General features: G+C 38.8%; 1 protein-coding gene across 7 annotated transcripts in view; it reads left to right on the top strand.

Moving 5' to 3' along the window:
• Positions 1-21,380, top strand: part of LOC144021906 (glutamate receptor ionotropic, kainate 2) — a 157,927-nt gene that overhangs the window by 125,142 nt on the left and 11,405 nt on the right. For 5 of the 7 annotated variants that reach the window (XM_077526157.1, XM_077526159.1, XM_077526158.1 and 2 more), the window contains 3 exons: positions 6,390-6,615; positions 13,777-14,027; positions 14,248-14,275. In XM_077526157.1, coding sequence (XP_077382283.1) covers positions 6,390-6,615; positions 13,777-14,027; positions 14,248-14,275 — 505 coding nt within the window. The remainder of the gene's footprint in view (positions 1-6,389; positions 6,616-13,776; positions 14,028-14,247; positions 14,276-21,380) is intronic. The other 2 variants (XM_077526160.1, XM_077526162.1) reach the window with 1 other exon arrangement.

A 21,380-nucleotide genomic window follows, 5' to 3' on the forward strand; every position in this document is an offset into this window, starting at 1 on the left:
AAATTCTGCCCTTTTAATAACTAAAAACCAACAGTAGGCAGTGGGCAGCAGGCATGCTTGTTGAACAGACGCAGATTAGACATCTGATAGGCCTTTCAACAGTGCAATGCAAGACCTGTTTCAAAACAAAATTGTATGTTTTAAGTTGGTAAGTGTCAGACATGCAGTTTCTCCACAAATAATAACTGTTCCCATGTGTTGTCATAACCTATTTGTAAAAATGATAACAGGTAGGTCAAAATGCCCAAAGGCTGAAGAATTACAGCATACTTCTTTTTGGGTTTTCAAAGTCTCACTGGACCCATAATCAAAGCCAACACACCACTGCACCAGATCTGTGATTGTCCCTCCCTTCAAACCGAGTGTCTAATAAAAAATTGATCATCAAACTGCAGCCTAGGGTGTCATGGTGCCAAATCCATGAAAGAGAACCCTAACGATTGAAAATGGTGCTCGTTTTGGCTGATCGAGTCCAGGCTTCGTCCTTCCTGGGTGGAGTGTGTATGTTCTCCCCGTGCCTGTGTGGGTTTTCTCCAGACATGCATGATGCATGGATGGATGGATGCATGGATGGATGGATGGATGGATGGATGGATGGATAAACAGACATGGCAACACAAAAATCTGGGAGAAAGTTTTCTGTACAGATGAAACAAATTTTAGTCTTAGCAAAGTAAATTGAGTGAGACTTATCAAATGCCATTCCTCAATCTCAATCCTAAATGTTTCAGTCGACATCTAGAAATAAATGGAGCTCACCGTCCAATACTGTGGGAAGGAAGTGCAGATACAGAGCTTTTAACCTTATAAAGCCTGAACTATAAAATATATAAGAGAAAATTGTGATATTTTTTTTTTTTGTAAATAAAGTATTTATTGGTCCTTTTGAACAAACAACAAACATTTTTTTTTAATTTGATTTGTGTCATATTTGATATATCCAGTCACAATGGTTTAAATTTGCACATTTATAACTGTGAAAAAAATATCATAATAAACAAACATATCCAACATATTAGTATTTCCAAAAACCAGAAAGACCATTTCGCGCTATTAAAAAGTATAGGTGTCTCTCCTTTCTCAATTGGGGCCATCTTGCAAGGAAAAGCTATCAGCTGAGTGCTACTGCCCTCTAATGAATTATTCATGCAATGCATGTGTCAGATCATATACGTCAGAGTTTTCATGGGGGAAAAAACATTATACTCATGAAATAGAGTGCTCAAAATGTCTTGTATTTAATATATGTTTGGCTTTATAGAGTTAATTGCCAGTTGTAGACCTCACATTTAACACAATTTATATATTGCACTCTTACAGCCTATTAAAGTAACTATTCCATTCTAGAAAATGTGGTTGGAAACAAACACTTGCCGTGATATGTACTGTATACTCCTTATTAGGTTTCCGGCATAATAAAGCAAGAGATTTGTACTGGTGCTGATTGATTGGACCAGTAGCAAATAATCAAACCCATTTTAATCTTAAAACTGACAGATACATAATGAATACTAAACTGAATGCATCAATAATAAACAGAAACACAATTTTATTTTTCTGTTAGATCCTTCACTCAGTTGAGCAACTGAACTTAATGTACTTATCAAGGTGTTAAAAGCACACCGTTATAATGATGGTGTAGTGGCAGTACAGAGTACACACAAATAATATGCACAGACATCACAATTCACATGCTGGAAAAACATTTACAAAATACTTACAGTTTAGGTAATTACTGACTCGTGCTGGAAAATAGTATAATGGTGGCTAATTATGTAAATGTCTGCCTGGGATAGTCTCTGAAGCATAGAAGCGTTTCGCTCGTCTCTCGAGCAGAACTCCCTGTGGACTTCTGCTACAACAACACTGAATAATTTAATAGCAAACACCCACTGCTGTAGATACTTGCTTGTTAGCTAATAAAATCACATCTTGTTAAAGGGTGGGCTGGATTTTTTTTACCTTGCGGGTATAATTGGGAGATGCCGGTTAATGTGTAAAACAGATCCCCTTTACTTGGCCATGTCTCCAAATCTTCAGGATTTACAAATGCAGATCGTTTTGCATGAGCCACAAAATAATAGGAGTAACAGTGTGGTTATTAAATCGGGGGAAACTTTTGGAGATGGTGTTCATGATACTGGAGAGAGAAGAATCATGAAAATTACAAATCCTTGGTGGACTGTCATTGTGAAATATACTGTATACAGTATAAGTCAGAGGTAATATTCTAATGTATATGAAAGTTTTAAAAATATTTAATCACACAGTGCTGCAAAGCCCGAGGCCTATTTTTTTACATAATTAATTGTATAACATAACATCTTTCAAAACAACCGTATCCACTGATGACTGGTGAACTCTCGTCGTTAATAGGATCTCTCTTTGTAGATATTGTTAGCTTTTTAATTGTATTAGCAGTCCTAAAAATACCATTGGTAATAGTAATTGTAATGCATTTTATTTATTGTTGATTTTGTAGGCCTGCTGTATAGAATGTTAAAAATTGTGGCTGTTTATATCTCCAAATCTTAAAAATTCTAGATAAAAATGTCGTACAGAAAACTGGTTTCGGCTTGATTTCCAAATTACTTACAAGCACTTACTTATAATTATTATTAATATGGTATTTATAAAATCCCAATGGGGGGCCGTGTTGCCACAGTTACCTTGAAAAAGTAACTTAGTTACTTTACTGATTACTTGGTTTTAAAAGTAACTAAATTGCGTTACTGATTACTTGATTTTAAAAGTAACTAAATTAGATTAAAAGTTACTTGTTTAGATACTTTAAGCAGCTGCCGATAACACCATCTCAACATAAAAATAATGCGGTAGAAACAGAGTTCCAAATACTTTATTGAAAGTGCATTTTTAACATGAAAATAAAGGTGTTTTTTTTCATGAAAAACCAAATATGCAGTCTCTCTTGACTTCTTGTAACATAAATACTTTTTATAAAACAAAAAATAAAAATGTATCCAGGTTGAAAATGAAAATCCCCTTAATTCCTCTATTGTTTGTTCCGCTATTCCAGTGTGTACACTTGAGTCTACTCGTGCATGCTGAAAATGTGACTTGTCTGACGTCACTCCCCCTGGCGAGAGGGCGGAGACGACCTCATCCCATAATGCTTCACGGGCCAGTTGAGGATGGAAATAAATTATTTCTTACCACTTTTATGGTCCATAATGTACACTTTTTTTTGTTGCGTTGTGTGCCTGTTGGTTAATAAAACTAGTAGTAAAAGTATCATCACTTTTGTTTTGAATGTGCAAACCATTTACGACCAGACCATGGCTGAATTCAGTGTGGTGATCAATGACTTCCGCCTCATCTTCATAGTTAGCGGCAGTTGTTTGTGACTGTTACAACAGTGAGATATTTTACCTTCTTCATGAAAATGTGGAGTAACGCATTGAATCTCTGGCCAGTAACTTTAATCAGACTACTTTGAAGAATGAAGTCCCGCGTTAGACTACTAGTTACTTTGAAAAGCACATTATTTGAGTAACAAGTAACGCGTTACACTGATGGGGGGGTAATTGTGTTTATCTATTGTGTAGGGAATTTTACTGTCCCAGTTGTACTTCACAAGTCCACAGACACCAAATTAAAATAAAATGTTCATCAATTTAAAATGTAAATTTTTAAAAGAGACTGAATTATTATTTGTAGTGTACATTCTTAACATTCCACTGTGTGTTATATTAATCTAGTTGCTACATTTTCTTTCTATTCATTTATCAAGCTCCTATCATTAAGGTTTTATTCTACTTCGGGTAAAATATCCACCTCATTGGTAGAAAATATACAAAATTGATTTTCAGCACTATATTTACCATCTCTTCTGCTGGTTGAGTATTCAAAGCTCAAATGTGACGATAGTGTGCTTCCAGTGCAGAATTTCAATTCCTATTATAGCCATTTTGTTTAGCGACTTCCCTGTATCATAAACAGTGTCTGTACAACGCCGCCATGGGAGAAGGCTGCATAAAAGGGGAAAAAAGCTGTTGTTTGTGCAGACAAAAAAAAAACATGCACCATCTTCCTCCACTCTCTGGATGCTTTTGATTAAGGGCCTTTGAAAAATATGCAAAACACTTTGACAAACAGCGAACAGAATCTTGACAAGGACCAGTGTGTGCTGTTGCACACAATTCAAGGCTACATAAATCCATATGCTGACTGCCCGGAAGCACATTACTCTCATTCACTTCCCAAGGATATGTGCTTATAACCCCGACCACCCCTAGAACAGCTTTCTAAAACATGCAATTTCCACATGCACTTCTTGTTGAATTCAGTTCTTTTCCCCCTCATTATTGTGAATGCAGAAATGTTAACAGTTGAAAATACAATATAAGATACTACGCTGTTTATGCCAGAGCCACAAACTGTCATGACTCGGGTCATGCAGGAGGAAATGTTTGGGTCTTGTCTGGGGTCACGCTTGGGGTTGAGTTCGAGTTCATAACCTGTTAATCTAGTTTCAACTAGTTTTAGGTTCTGTGATATTATATGATGTTTGGAACTCTCTGTAAGAACTAGGTTATGTCAGGAATCTTTAATCGCAAAACTGAATAATTTTTTATGCTATATGATGTTCGTTTATGGCAGGAACTTTCTGTAATTACTGGGTTAACAGCCAATCAGAGAATCCATGTCAGTACTGGTACTCACATGTCTAGCCACAACCAATGAGATCGATTCACTGTCTATATAAGATGTCTGAGAAATGTGTGTTGCCGGATTATTGCTCACTGTTTCGCTGTGCTTCTCCGCTGCCCAAGAGGGGCTTGTCGTGTCGTGATTCTCGATGCATTCTCGTTGTTTTTAGTTTAGTCAAGTTATGTGACTAAATAGTTAAGACCATATTTGTGTCTGTGTTTGGGATCCAACCCTTCAGCACACAACACAAACAATAGACATCAATAAAATTCATTAAGCAGATGACCACCGGCAGCCGTTCCCATCATGATGTGGCCACGGATCAACATTTGGAGGAGACGGAGGCTGGCGCGGTTAACGTGAAACCCAGTTACAGCCACTGCAGCCGCCATTTTGTCTACATTACGTCAGTATTTCAGTCATGTGGACAAGACAGCCAATCATCAGTGACGTGGTCCCATGGGTTATGGGCAATCGGCTGCCTTTATAAGCAAGGTGCCCAACGGAATGCACATTTATGAGTCAATCAAGTTAAAACATTTTGGCTACCAAATAAACGGGCGGCCACTGAAATTGTGTAAAAATGTATGCAAAACTGTAAACTGTAAAATTTGCAGGCATTGTTTAACAGGATTAAAGGCTTACATGACATAATGACAGGTGCACTATGTGCCATGTTTAAGTGCTCAAATGGAATTTATAGGCTTGAACGTTGGCATATAAAACATGATTGTAAAGCTCCAACAAGTTTATCCAAAGACAGAAAGAAGAAATGCAGTTGTAAACCTCTATTCATTTTTAACATTCATGAAAGATACTTTTGTTTATTTAAGTAAGCATATTTAAATTCAATTTGTCTATGCTCAGAATCACTCACATTATGTAAAATTTTAATGTATTTTTGTTTTTTATCTTTACCTTTCCTTGTCCAACATTGCAAATCTGTTGGCGTATACATATGTGGTGTTGTGCGTCTGCTGTCTGCCTATTTTGCAATATAGGAGTAATCTATCCGTCCATGTATTCATAGCCATTGCTTTCTTCTTATCAGCAGTCAGAAGCTTGCATGCCCAATCGCCTGATTTGTCAAGGGTGACTCCAAAAGATTCTGATAGGCACTCCACAAATCACCCAGTTGATCTAAAATATCGACCAGCCACAAAAAGTCATTACACACAATAATGGCGGGCGGGACCTTGAAGATGTGACTTAATTAGGTTTCAAATGGCTTCAAAACTGCCTTCAAATCGGCTCTTCAAGAAAGTAATGTCCCCTTTGTATTTGTTCTGTGAGATAGCAGGTATACAATTTGAAGCACACTGCTTGTGCCCAAGCCGGTGCCGCTCCGAACTGCAAATGACGGGAGCAGAACAAAATTCATGAAACAGAGTATCTCCAGTGAAAACAATTATCACACCTCCCGATCTAATGTGCATATTCTATTGTCCATGGGCTGTCTTAGATAACTTGCTGTTTTTGAGTAAGCAATGTTAATGGTTGAAGAATATAAACACTGTTTATACATATTTTTTTATTACGATTATAAACTTTATGTGAAGAATGGCTGAGAGAAGCTATGTGGTTCTACTGCCAAATGTAGTGAGACGACAAGTGGTGTTTATTTTCACACAAGTTGCCAAATATGGTTCATTGCACTATAAAGACTACATAAATGTTGTTGGCTATTTTTTTCACACTGTAATTGTGTCTCCTCACAGAAAACCAAGATCTCTACTTACGATAAAATGTGGGAATTTATGAGCAGTCGGCGGCATTCTGTGATGGTGAAGAATGTTGAAGAAGGCATTCACAGAGTACTCACCTCAGATTATGCTTTCCTCATGGAGTCGACAAGCATTGAGTTTGCCATACAACGCAACTGCAACCTCACCCAGATTGGAGGCCTTATTGACTCGCAAGCCTATGGGGTTGCCACTCCAATGGGTATGTACACTGCATTCAATAAATATTATATACATAGATTACATACATTCTTGACATTATTTTCAGGGGTGGGCATTCCATCGCAACTGACAAACTGTTTTTCCGCCGAATGACGAGAACCTTTTAAAAAATGACAGATTAAGCACCTTTGTTGGAACTAATTATGTTACGTGATCCAAGTGCAAAGTCTCCCCCTGCAGCGCCGTGGCACGCAATTCTCGTTATGTCCCGTTTCGCGAGATCTCGTAGTTCTGTACGAGCCTAGGAAGTGCTTTTGGTGTTTCCGGAAGACGGACGCCCGGAGTTGTTAGGATTACTTTAGAAACATCTCTCTCCCCTCATCGGGCGGGATCCGGTATTTTGTGTTGGTTACTGGTGTTGTGTGCGCACGCGCTTATAACGTGTTATGGTGCGGACGGCTAGAACGGATTTCAACGACGACGTGCGACGGGTTGCTCGATTGCTTGTTGCTCGGGGGTAACAGCCATTTCTCATGCGACGATATAGATCGCGCATGGCTCTATTGCGAAATCGCTTTGTGCTTAAAAAGACATGTTATCCCCTCAGGAGGCAGATCCGACACAAAAGCCAGTGGCCCCGTACTCCTCCTCTGCTACGTGACCGGGCGGGGTTCCCATGACTACAGGGAATGTGCAAACATTGTTTCCATGTTCTTCCTTTTAGTACCTCTTAAATACCTCTGCACATACAGCAACCTGGAGAGCATCTCAATATGCTTATTGAGGCTGAAAGCACTTTTTTTATGTTCATCCATCTGTTTTATATTATTTGAAATGGCCAGATGTGAGGTAAATTGACATTGTTATTTTTCGTGAGGCTGAAAATATTATTATTATTATTATTATTATTATTATTATTATTATTATTATTATTATTATTATTATTATTATTATTATTTTACTGTGATTGGCTGTCTACCAGTTCAGGGTGTACCCCACCTACTGACCGAAGAAAATGGATGGATGGATTATTATTTAATTTATTTCATATTACACATCGATTTTTGTTTTGAAGGCAAGTTGATATAAATAAAGATGCCTGTCAAAATCTCTGCATGTTTTATCGTTTCATCACTCTTTTGAAATTGTTTTTTGTATTAGTGTTTTTTTTTTTAAGTCAAATAACAAAGTAATTACTTTCATTATTGAATAACTAGTAACTTAGTTACTTTTTCAGAGAAGTAACAATAACTCTGTACTTTTCAAAAGTAATGTGAATGCTTACTCGAACAAATCGTATTTCACCCCAAAAATAATCGGAATGGACCTTGACTGTTTTGGGGTGTGGTTTGCTAAAGGTCAATTGTGAATTGACAGCATTGAAAAAAATATTGATTTTTTTTGTCTAACCTAACAATGTTTGTGTGCTTCATGTTGCTGTTATTGTAATGCTATTAATTGTGTTTTATTGAAATAAACCGTATGTGAGTGAGAGGAATGTGAGCAAAATGAATGAAGTCTGCAAACAGCTTCTATATGGGCTAGCATGTGTGATAAAGGAAAGGTGATAGCATCAATACCCCCTAGTGGCTCGTTCACATGCTGAAAGAACAAGGTATTTAAATTGCTAATCCTACCCTTTTTAGCCTTTACCATCTGCAGACTGTATTCCCATATAGCCTGTCCATTTAGCATACATCTCATTGACTTTAACAGCGTTGGTGTCAAACTGCATTAGTACTTTGGCCTTGGTAGAGCCACAGCTGCCGGTTCCCTTGACAACTTTCTCACTTGTCTAATGGATACACTTTTACCTCACAGCTGTGTGATATTGACTTTCTAAAAGTGTTTACTTAATGCATCCTTTACCACCTAATCTTTATGTTAATGCTTACAATGACAAATACTTGGTAGAATGTAGGATTTGGCTTTAAAAAAATAAATAAATAAAAGCATACTATACTATATCCCTATATTTGTGATTACATTTTATTACAATTGTAAATTTAAATTACTTGCATATTTAGTGACTGAATAGTGATGGACCATACCAGATAATTTTACAGGGTCATAAATGAAGGGATTGTGCCTCAATTTCACTTGTGCAAACGTGGGTGATATCACAGCCAATAAGAAGGCTAGTACTATGCATCACAGGTTGTGACTGTATGACACATTGCACATGTTCATCGTGTTCCTGATAGCGCAGCTGAGGTCTTTGCATTCGTTTGGATCTGACAGACCTGGCACAGTGTCAAGGCTGGCTGTTTGGTGAAGCACAAACATATTGCCTTACTGCACTCATGGGCAGCCTGAAGGGAAGGTAGACAGTGAAGATGGGAATGAATAACAAGGCTATGATCGCAATTCATATTTGCCGCCACTATTGTGATATGTTTTGGAAACATGCTGTTTATTCTAAAATAAGAACAGATGAAACGGTCTGTAAACTGAAAAAATAACAAATTGCAGCTATGATAATTGTTCAATATTAGCACTTGTAGTCAATACAATTCCTGAAGTGACGGCACAATTTAAATTTGTTTTCTATTTTCGTAGGCAGCACACAAGCTCAGTGCAAAAACTGGCACATCTTCATTTTCACAATTTGGCATTCTGACAATTTAGTGACAGAAAATAGACTAGATTTTAGACTAGGTGACACCAGATCTAAGTTGTGACGCAAGTGATGTAACGTGATTTTCTTGGATTTGATCGAGGAGCAGGTAGACAGATTCTGAGCTCCGCTGATATTTGGTGGATGTCATCGTATTTCATTCATAAATATGGCAACATTGGTTTGCTGGCAGTTCCTTGTGAAGTTCTTCACAATATCTGCATGGACTCGAGCGAGTCTATTTCTGCTCCCGCAATGTCAAAGATGTGCGCCCCTCTCTTGCGCTGAATTTCAAGGGAATGAGTGGGGCTGCGTTTATTGGCGCAGCAGCATTGTTGGAATTTGCCATTCAGTGGCACATAATGGAGTGCACTCGAGCCGCTGTGACTGGGCACACGGAGCATCAGCGTGTCAGGCAGGACAAGATGGAAGCTACACAAACAGGATGCGAGGGTTGTGGGTTTACGTGGCATTGCAACAGATTTGACAACAAAATATGATTAAATTCAAAGAAAGGGAACCTGCTCTGTCTCTTAGAACACTCAGATTCGATTTGCACCCTAATTAATAAATGAAAAAAGTTAATGTGTCACTTTCACAATGGTAAAGAGAACTTTAAAAACAGACTGGCTGTATGACAAAAATAGTTTGTTGTTCCTGAATACCAATCTTACATTGTAAAAGTAAAAAAATATATCTGTCATTTTATTTAAATTATTATTTTACAGTACATTTGTTTTGAATAACCCTGGTGAGCCGCGTTGCCATGGTGAAGCAGCCACAGGATCTCTTTGTAAATGTGCTGGTTGATCATTTGGCCCTGTGGCAAGAATTCACAGTGGATGATGCTCCTCACAGCAAAGAATGTGATCAACATGATTTTCACATTGGATTGAAGAGGGGGCACACATGAAGACAATCAGGCTGTTTTTGACACGGTTTTGCCCCTTCCCGACCAAGGACATCAAATGCCCGAAAATCTTAGGACTTAAAAGATTGTCTTTATAAGATTATCTTGGTGTGATTTTTGCGGGACAGGTTGAAACCACATGCCGGAGGTAGTTTCATATCCGATTTGACCAGGATGCATTCATGTCTGATCAGCTTGAAACACTCAGAACGGATTTGACTGTCACTCTACACATGCAAAAAACAATGTGGACACACTGTCAATATCCAATCGGTTGACTGTTCACTGGTTCCTCGCATGCTCGGCAGTCAAACACCTTGACGTCTCCACTGCCCCGCCGTCTCCTCTCATGCTCAACCAGAAATACAGCGACAGTTTTACGTTACTTGCGCTGAACCCGGTCTCACGACCGCGCCAGTTCTTCACATGCGCAGCCAGATAGCGAATTAGTGCGGTAAACGGCCTCCGTTCAACGTTGTTGCTACAACAACCTGTCAGATGTGGCTCAGTCTGAACAGGCCCAGATCAGATTTGGGCACTTGCTAAAAACAGGCTGGACAGTTAGCCCTAAAAATCGGATTTGAGGAGGAATCCGATTGGAGTCAGATATGTCTGCAATCTGAACGTAGTCTTTGATACATCAGCAGGGTTGGAGAATCGAGGTCCAGAAAAGGAAAAACCCTGAAACAGTTTGACTTTACCACAGGTGCTTCTACTCAACAGGTGTAAATGAGCTTGTTTGAGTGTGTGCACCTGTGGCTAAAGCCAATCTGTGGCAGGATTTTTACTTTCTGGGCCAGGATTCCCCAGCCCTGTCCATCAGTCATAACTCTCCCTAGTAAGTTCGGTCTCATTGGTCTCATCATCGTTCTCTCTCTGCGCGCCGCTTGATGACCTGAAACGGAGGATTCTTTTATATAAAAGCATGCAGGGGAAAAAAATAAAATGGCTACAGAGAGGTGCGGTCACACCTACTGTATATATTCCTGGGCAATTAAATTGAAGGGGTTTGAAATCTTGTTAAATCTTGTAACACCAGTGCTGAAACCTTTCTGACACACCTCTTATAAAGTGTATGCTGCACTGCATTACATGAAAGAGTCTGGCAGGATTAAGCCCCCCCACCCCCTCCCTCCATAAGGCTTCTCTGGCATTATTTAATTGGCCATTTTATTGGGCATTTGGCTTTGATCATTCGACTGAGAAAAGGTTTTGGACTTCTATACCTACAGTATGTTTAAATATAGAAGGGGCAGGAGATGCAGGACACAGGCACTGGGGAAAACAGCAGGGGGATTCATCGATTGTCAAACACACACAGACAGAAGAAAAGATTTAAGGCACATTATTGGCTCATATTAATAAAGAAAGAGCTCAAGTTGAAACCTTGATAGAACAGCTTGATAGATAACCTGCCATGTTGTGATGTGCTATAAATAGGACTGCACGATATTGGGAAAAACTGACATTGCTATTTTTTTGCGATATTAAAATTTGTATTTTATATTTGTATTGTTATATTCATATCATATCAAATGTGCATTGCATTTGGTCTCCGTTGTAATGAATGTTTTTTTTTTGTTTTTTTTTGTTTTTTTTCAAATCAAATTTTTGTGTTAGGAATGTGACAAATACAAAAAAAATTACTGTACTGTAATCAAGTCTCCATGGCATGAGTAATCAATATAAAAAAATAAAAAAGTCAATCTGGGGGTGAACTACTTACTTCAATGTTTTATTTCAATGCAAAAACTCTACATTTTACCACAAATATTTGTCTGATTTCTAATTCAATTATCACCATTAATATTATAAGAGAATGAAATTGTCTAAGAACAAGTTACTTTTTAGGTGCTAAGTCTTATCTTCAATATAATGAGATTTGTTTGGACCATAAATGAGACATTTTAACTATGATGATGATGATGATGATGATTATTATTATTATTAGGGATGTTCGATACCACTTTTTTTCAGACCGACATCGATACTCAGACCTTCAGTACTCACCGATACCGATACCAACTGCCGATACCAGTAGTACATTTTGACAAATAAAAAAAAAATCACTAAAAGATATTTTTAAGCAAATATATTTCCTTTAATTTTGACCAAAAAAAACAAAAACAGCACAGTCACTCTTCAATAGTCTTAACGCTCAAAATAAAACACAAAAATGCTCTTTTAGTTTAAGATTCACAATTTTGAAGTATTTCCAAACCGGTGAAGTTTTGGTGAAAAACTGTTGTAAGCTAGCGGCAGTTACAGGCAAGGAGGACTCACTTAACGTCTTCCCCCTCTGCCATTGGTCACTTGTACTCGTCAGCGTCACGACTCGAGTACTTGAAAAAAGGCTGGTATCGGCCCGATACCGATACCTGGTATCGGTACTCGCCCATCCCTAATTATTATCATTATTATTATTATTAACTTACCAACTGCAAGATGCAGCCTGGTCAACTCGTTTAAGGCAGCTGCCCTCACCATGTTTGCAGCATTGTCTGTCTGATGGCATTTCCACTTGTCGAGTGTGTGGATCTTTTTTTTTTTTTTTTTTTTTTAAACCCCTATTTAGTTACGGTGTTGAATGAATGGCACCATGTCTTTTGCCAGGTAAAAAGTCCGTGATTTAGACAAGATGAGAGGAATTATGAACGGTTCAAAGCAGCAGTCAGTGTTTGTGCTGCATTCCATAGGATTCTGCAAGAGAGAAAACATGGCGGGAAAAGCCTCCAACAGCTGACATTTATTTGATGTTATTTTATTTTATCTCAGTTGTGTTCTTTTACTTTTTATGGACGTGTACTTCAGTGTGCCCTGCGATTGGCTGGCAACCAGTTCAGGGTGTACTGCCCAGAAAATGGGTGGGATGGGTGTACTTCAGTGGTTGACTAAAGCAAGATCACAATATACCACATCAAACTATTTGTCAGCGACAACAAAGTGCACATTAAAACCATCAGGATCAGATTTAAAATGTGAATTCCACCTTTTGCGGCTTGTTGAAGTAAACAAGTTTAGATCCTATGGTGGAATTTACAGATAGAAATAGTCGCCAGAGATAGCATCCATAGTTGTATTTCATCAGTTCCCTCCATAGGAACTCAAACGTCTAATGGACCTTGGGCACATTCGGCCATCTTCATGAGAACTAACTTGAGACACTTTATCTTCTTCTCATTTTTTCTATACACATTGACAGACATCAACATTACGAGGAACATCACTATGAAGTTGCACATCACGAGTCCAGCAAGCTTTTTTTTTTTTTTTTTTTTTTTTTTAATTATCCTAGACAGCTGACAGGAGTCAAACTACATTATTTCCACTCCCTAATATAATGCTATGAACGATCAAGAAAGTGTGGATGATGCTGATGTGGAAGAAAAAAAATAACAGAGAGAAGCCGACCCAGATTATTCATTACAGTCCTGAAAAGGAACTAGCAATATTCAGAGTACAGATGGAAACCCACTGGAGCATTTAATCGATTTAGTACTTTTCAACTTTGCTGTCATAACTGCAGTCTTTACTTTATCTACAGACAATGGATTGTGTTATCATTCTCAGAAATGTGAAGCTTAGCCAGATGGATTGAAGGGAGTACAAACCAGTATATGTGAGTCAATTTGTCAAGTTTGTTAATCGTCTGAGCTAGTCTTCTGGTTTTCCAGGGTCTCCATACAGAGACAAGATCACAATTGCCATCCTACAGCTTCAGGAGGAAGGCAAGCTGCACATGATGAAGGAGAAGTGGTGGCGAGGAAACGGATGCCCGGAAGAGGAAAGCAAGGAGGCCAGTGCCCTCGGGGTGCAGAACATTGGCGGAATCTTCATTGTTTTAGCTGCTGGACTTGTCCTCTCCGTGTTCGTGGCAATGGGAGAGTTTCTCTACAAGTCCAAACAAAGCGCTGAACTTGAAAAGGTAAGATATTTCTTATTTAAGACATTTCTTACCAAATGTGCCTTGAATGAGTTGCATGGTTGTAGTACCTATAGAAGTTGACAAAGTGAAAAATAATGCTAATTACACTAATTTGCAAACTGCATAACACATGACCATCTGTTATTTTTCACATTATCATACCAGTGCGCTATCATATACAGGAAGATAAGGGTTGGTTTCTTTGCATTTATTCACTTAGGCCCAATGGCGACAACGAGATAAGAAACGTGAGGAATTCTGCTGTCACCATGGATCCAAGCTAGACTTTAACCACCATCTCAAATGACCTCAAGATACACTCAAGAAACGTTGACAAAATCTAAAACTGCCACAAAACATTGATTGTCACACTTTAGACAATGTAGTACAAATACGAAAAACCCAATTCCAGTGGAGTTGGGATGTTGTGTAAACTGTAAATAAAAACAATAAAATGATTTTGCAAACCCCTTTCAACCTATATTCAATTCATTACACTAAAAAGACAATATATAAAATGTTCAAAGTGATCAACTTTTTTTGTGTATGTGCCAATACTCGTTTATAATTTCATGCCTGCAACACACTTAAAAAAAGATAGGACAGGGGCGTGACTGTTTACCACTGTGGTTACATCACCTAATTGTCCAGATTCTCAGAATCTTTTCATCATAAATGATGAAAGCTTTACATTCCTTGCAAATGTTGTAAACTGTCAGACTATTTGCTCACAAAGTTGTTCACAAAGTGGTGACCCTCACCCCCTCCTTGTTTGAGAGCAGCTGAGCCTTTCGGGGATGCTCCTTTTAAACCCAATCATGACGCTCACCTGTTTCCAATTAACCTGTTCACCGGTGGGATGTTCCAAACAGGTGTTTTTTGTTTTTGTTTTTAACATTCCACTTTTTTTGTCTTTTGGCTCTGTCTTATCTTATTTGGAACATGTTGCAGGCCTCAAACTAAAAAGGAAACAGAGTATTAGCAACAAAAAAAGCAACATTTATCAGTGTGAAAATAAAGTATCTTGTCTTTCTAGTGTACTCAGTAGTATGTGGGTTGAAAGGGATTTTTCAAATCAACGTATTCTGTTTTAATTTACGTTTTGCACAACATCCCAACTTTATTTGAAATTGGGCTTGTAGAAATATTAAAAATATAAAATGAAACATAGTGTTGAAGTGCTGGCAGTCACACTCAGTCAACAGACTGGAACGATTCACATGCACTAAGCATTTCATGCTGCATGATCCACATCAAAAGTCACATGAATCCCATTCGTCCCTTTTTCTATCCATTCATCCTGAACTGCCATATTGCATAAACTCTGTTATACTACTCTGCTCCTTAATTAATAAAACCCATTTTAGACAGCAGGCTCTCAAAAAAAAATTTAGCTGAATGTTGGATGAACAGCAATCAGAGTAGTTCATATAAATAATAGGTGGGCAGACTGACCATTTGATACGTTCCACCATGTAATTCTAAAAAGGACTAAAAAATGAGGGAAAATGTATAGACCGCAATTATTTTTCTGTAGTATCACTGACAGCTAAACATGACTGAGCCAGGTTCACGGTCAGTGAATACAAGACATCAAGTCACGTTAAGTGATGGAGTGTCATGTTCCTTTGAGGAAACAAAGATGAATCAGTATTTCTTGGTTGATGTAAAGTGCAAAACAGTTTACCTATGGTGTGTTCAGGTGATGGCAGTGATGGAAAAGGCCAATCTCAAGTGTCATTAAAGTGGATGGCTGAAAGGACAAATACAAAATGAAAATGCAGTATTTTGCTGGACCAACAAGCACCTTTTACTTGAATACGGACCCCCTAAGGTGACATGGTAGGAAAAAAAAAACCTTTGCATTCTCTCGCAAAAAACTTTGCGTTTTCTCGCGAAGATTGCGAGAGAACGCAAAGATTGTGACATTTTTGCGAGAGGACGCTTTTTTTTTAACGAGTTAAATATACTTCCGGGTCATCTTCTGTGTGACCAAAAGTGACGAGGATGGAAGGTGTAAACATGAAACAAAGCAGCTTTCCCGAAGCAATGAGGATGGAGTGTGTATTTTCCCATTGCTTTGTTTACACGCTCCATCCTCATCGCTTTTGGTCACATGGAAGATGACCCGGAAGTGTTTATGGGGCCCTTAAGGTGACATAATAAGGGAAAAAAAAAAACGTTGCGTTATCTTGCAATCTTTGCGAGAGAACGCAAATGTTTTTGCGAAGGAACGCAAAGATTTTTTTTTTCCTTACCATGTCACCTTAGGGGCTCCGTACTTGAATGACAGAAAATAATGGAAGTTCTATGATAACCTTATTGGTAGAAAAAACCTTAAAGTATGTAATGGAGTACTTTGCCCAACACAAAGTGAAATTTGTTTCCTTATTCTGTTATTTGTGCTTTGTAAGGTAGCTACTGTTTAATAATAATATATATATATGTTGTTGTTTTTTTTTTTTTTAAGACGTTAAAACACACACCATAAGACCTCAATTATTCATACCATCAGAAGCTTTAATCTTGGCATTGTGCACATTTAGTATGGTCTTCACACAATTTTCTAAAAGCTGAAGTTTGGGTGGGGATGGGGGTAGAACACTCCCCAACGTTGTCACTAACAAAGATATTTTAGGGGTACTTGAAAACAGTTCATAACGGCATGATATTAAGATTTTATAATGATTTGCTTTTTTGGTGAGTGTCTTAAATCGAGAGCAAGCGTTATATCTATAGTATGTATGGTAAGTCTGTGTCATTCAAGTAGAACAAATGTTACAGTAGGCCAATAAAAAAATAAAATGTAAGAAAATTCAACACTGAAACTAATGAGCTTTTACGGATATATTACAGCTGTATAATGCCTCAAGGGTTAGATAAGTCAGCAACAAGAAAATAAACATACGTCTACAGAGAATGAGTAAATGTTAAATGATTTGGAAGAGAAAGAAAATTGTGATTTTTAAGGAAGATTTTGCCATATCACTGCATTATTAAAGACTTTACTGGAAACCAGAATTTAAAAAAAAATCCCAGCTGCACCAAGGAACATTGGTCAATGAATACCCAACAGCGAAACACTCAACCAAGGAACATTTTTCTAATTTTGACTGTAATTATGATAGCCTACAAGACATTGCATACACATAATGTATCACATTGCATTTAGTTTTGATAAAATGTACCTTTTATTTAACAAAAATAATGAATTATAATCCTGAAAACAAAACGAATTATTATTATTATTATTAGTAGTAGTAGTAGTAGTAGTAGTAGAAGATTTCCTGAGAAGCACAATATGATTAAATTCGTAGGTGAAGAAATAACGGAAACAGTCTTGACAATCCTGGACAGGCTAGCAGAAATCTCAGAGTATACGTTCTTGCCGCATTTCTAATTGGACATCAGCCAGATTCAGAGGAAGAAGAACAGGGGGAAACATCTTGGATTGCATTTTGGCTGGTGGTTAGAGGCCACAATATTAAGTCTTTTTTGCACTTCATCACAGTGCATCTGACAAGCTGCCAAGATTAATGACAACACGCAAGTGCCAAAGAAACAGACAAAAATTCAGTCTAGCATTATTACGGCAGCGTTAACTAGTAAAGTAGGCAACGTTTCTATGGTCTTGTTTATATTTTTTTTAATATTAGTGTTATTTGTATTTTATTAATGCCTCCGACACTGAGGACAAGCAGTGAAGTAAATGATGGATGGATGGAATGTTAATGAGTGATTTTGAAGTGGTTCTCTCAAAATGAATTGCATGCAGACAACGTAGGTTCATTTCCCACTCAGTAACTGTATGTATGTGAATATGAGGTGTCTCAGTATGTGCCAGGACCAGATAAAAAGGGCACCAAAAAAAGTTTAAAAATATTTGCAAGAACAGTTAAGACTCAGTCTCATCACTCACCAAAAACACGGAATACACTTTCATGTGAAGCATGTTAAAAATAGCAGGAACAACAGATTTAAAAAAATAAATAAATAAAAATGTGTTGCAGTAGCACCATGCAAAACCCTCTGTAATAGATCACGGAGACTTGTACAAAGTCCTCCACGGGGCTGGGTGTTGTCCTCCTGTCTGTCAACGCACAGAGATCTTTGAAATCAGGCTTATCAAATCTAGGTCCAGAAAGTAAAACCCTGCCACAGTTTGGTTTTAGCCACAGGTGCTTCTACTCAACCGCCAGACACTTGTGGCACCTACTGGACCTGGATTTGACACCTCTGGGTAGAGATCAGGAAAGTCGTCCTTGGGATTAGGTCGAAATCCTTCCTTTAGAGTACTGCAGGCAGAGATTCATCTCTGCTGCAGACAGTTTCTCTCCTCCAGAGTTCCAGACTCCTTTCAACTAGCCAAACAGACTGGAGTGGAATAGTGGAAAACTAACACTTTGCATCCATTAGTTTCTTTGAAAGGGTATCTTTTAATCTGCACAGTGCCCTTCCATGAGTCCTGTGTAGATGTGCAGCTCGCCACATCTTTCCACGCTAAGTCTGGATCTGAAAAGCAGCTGTTCTGTTGACATGGCATGAACCTTAACCATCCAAAAAATGTTTTGCGCTGCAGGATCCTGATATACAGATTTTTCTTTCTAGTTTTTTTCTTAAACATGACGTGCCCCCTCCCCCACTATCTTTTTTAACCAGTAGCTGAAAGTGTCGACTTGAAAAATTCAGGGGTATATTCACTAAAGGTTTGCGTAGCTTTTGTGTGGCGCTAACTGGTAAAAGTGGAGTAATCCGGGACCGTCTAAGCCACTAAACACGCGCAGATGGGGAAATTCATCATTTTGCGATCATTTTTACGTGCCAGATATACTGTATGCCAACGTCAACCTCTGAAAATAGATATTCTTTAATGATCACACCAAAAATTTGCACTTTATGAATGAATGACGTCGTTGTCGTCCTCTCTGCTCTCTACAGCTTAAAGGCGCTAAATGAGGAAAACGCTTCTGCACCTCCTCCATCCAACCTCGCTTTCTGATAATGTCGTCTTTCTTGCAACTGTTACTCTACTACCGTACCCTGGCAATAGCTAGATGGATATGCTATGCAATATCCATCTGGTACCTCTCCACGGTAATTTGGTTGGGACAGGCGGGACATGCTGGACAATAATTCGAGCTGATTGGACAATGCGTCATTCTACACGTTTGTTTTAACCAATCACGGCCAAGGGTTTAAATTTCGTCTTTGATCTTGCAGAAGGGGGGGAAAGCATGAACATCGTAACCAGCTAGAAATGCACGAAGCGCCCCTCGCTGTTCAAAATTCAACAAGGAAACGGTGAGTAATTCTGCAAGAACAGAATCAATCGCAGCGTCTGCGCTGGCTTCCTGGTTTTGTCACAGTTGCATATCCCGCGCCTAAACACAATGTCGCTTTGTGATTGGTCCGAACCACCAGGGATTCGGAACGACGGTTATCACCGGGAGCGGTACAAGATGTATTCTCGGGGGCTTGTGAACTAACAAATACCGGGAGAATTCATATTGCGAGAGCAAGGTTAATACTATCATGTTCTTGGCGCAAATCCATTGCCATGTGTGGAGAATCAGCAGCAAATTTGCTCCCAGCTGTCAAAATTTGTCGGCGTGTTTGCACCGGTATATCCTTAGTGAATAGGTGGTTAACTGGGAGCAGACTGCGGGTGCAGTTGTGGAGCAATATTTAGCGCTCTTAGCAGACGCAGCGTATAGTGAATCTACCCCCTCAGTGTTTTAAGTATCTCTTTGTTGTTTTCCACATGCTTGATAGCACACTCCAATTTGCATTTTATAATTACTTCTGTTCTGTGACATTAGACAGAAGCAAAAATAGCATCTCCCCATTTCAATACTGGGATGAGCCTTGCATGCTCTTATAGACTGATGGTAAATGGTAAGTGGAGTGCATGTATATAGTGCTTTAACTACACAACGTTACAATGTGTCACATTCATCCGTTTACACACACATCAATACACCAATGTTGTTACCATGACTGAGAAACTATATGCTCGGTCCAGTTTTGTCCCAGTGACGAGACATGGTTAAGGTAGGTTTTAGCTTTGACTTAGCTTCAACACTTCAAGGTTTCTTTGTCAGGGCAAAGGTCTTTACTGATGAGCCCTTGTTCCATTTTATTAGTCAAAATATATAAACCGTTAAGGGATTAATGAACTATACCTAAGATAAAACCATTTTCATGTTGATGCCTGATGCTAAGGTGAAATCATCAATTTTTTTTAGATTTTCAATAGTATTTAACAGAACATTGTTATTGTAAAGTTATTTTAATTGTGCCCAAAATGCTTTCAGTAACATGGGTCAAAGTAATACCAACTGTCCATTCATCTAGTTTCTTCCACCTATCTGGAGCCAGGTAGCGGGGGCACCAGCTTTAGCAGGGAAGCCCAGACTTCCCACTCCTCACCTACTTCTACTACATCTAACTCTTCTGGGGGTATTCCTCGACCAGCCGTGAGACAGTCTCTCCAGCATTAACTGGGTTGTCCTCAGGGCCCTTCTCCCAGTAGGACATATCCAGAACACCTCACCAGCAAAGCTTCCAGAAGAGTCACCTCATCTTGTTCCTCTCGATACAAAGGACTAATGGCTCTACCCTGACCAAACTTATCTCCTTATCTGTAAGGCAGAGGAATCTCATTTTGGCTGCTTGATCACGACTATTGGCGAAGGTGGGAAAGTAAATTGAGGACTTTGGCTTTGGTTGAGCTCCTTCTTCATCACGACAGACTGATAAGAGTCTGCATCACTGCAGACACTGCACCAATCCGACTGTTGACCGCATGACACTTTAACTCCTTCACTAGGGTCAGGATCTCATTCCTTCCTGGAGAAGGCACTCCACACTTTTCCCACTGATTACGTGACTTTCATCCCAACCAGATCACTCTGCTGCAAACCACTCCTGTAAGGGTTGAAGATTGTGGCCATATCATCTGCAAAAAGTAGAGTTGAGATACTGAGGCCACCAAAACTCAGCTGCGGCTTGAAATTCTGACCATCAAGCTTATGAACAGAATCGGTAACAAAGGGCAGACTTATCCAACCCTCACTTGAAACAAATCGGACTTGGAGCCTGCAGTCGTAGAGGGGCCAAAACGACACCTGAGGTTCACTACCCCATTCCCCATTGAGAACTCTGCCCCTCTTTTCACACGAGTGTCCAAGAAATGCAGCTGCAAGTCCGATGACACAACCACAGTTTCATCATCTTGTGTCCTGGTGCTAAGTGTATGTTTGGACACCCTTATGTTTGAACCTGGTATTTATTATTGATGAACACAAAAGTCTAATAACAGAACACTGATCTGAATCTGATCCTCCCAATCAC

This window comes from Festucalex cinctus, chromosome 7, assembly GCF_051991245.1.
Source record: "Festucalex cinctus isolate MCC-2025b chromosome 7, RoL_Fcin_1.0, whole genome shotgun sequence".
In the NCBI taxonomy this organism is placed as follows: Eukaryota; Metazoa; Chordata; class Actinopteri; order Syngnathiformes; family Syngnathidae; genus Festucalex; species Festucalex cinctus.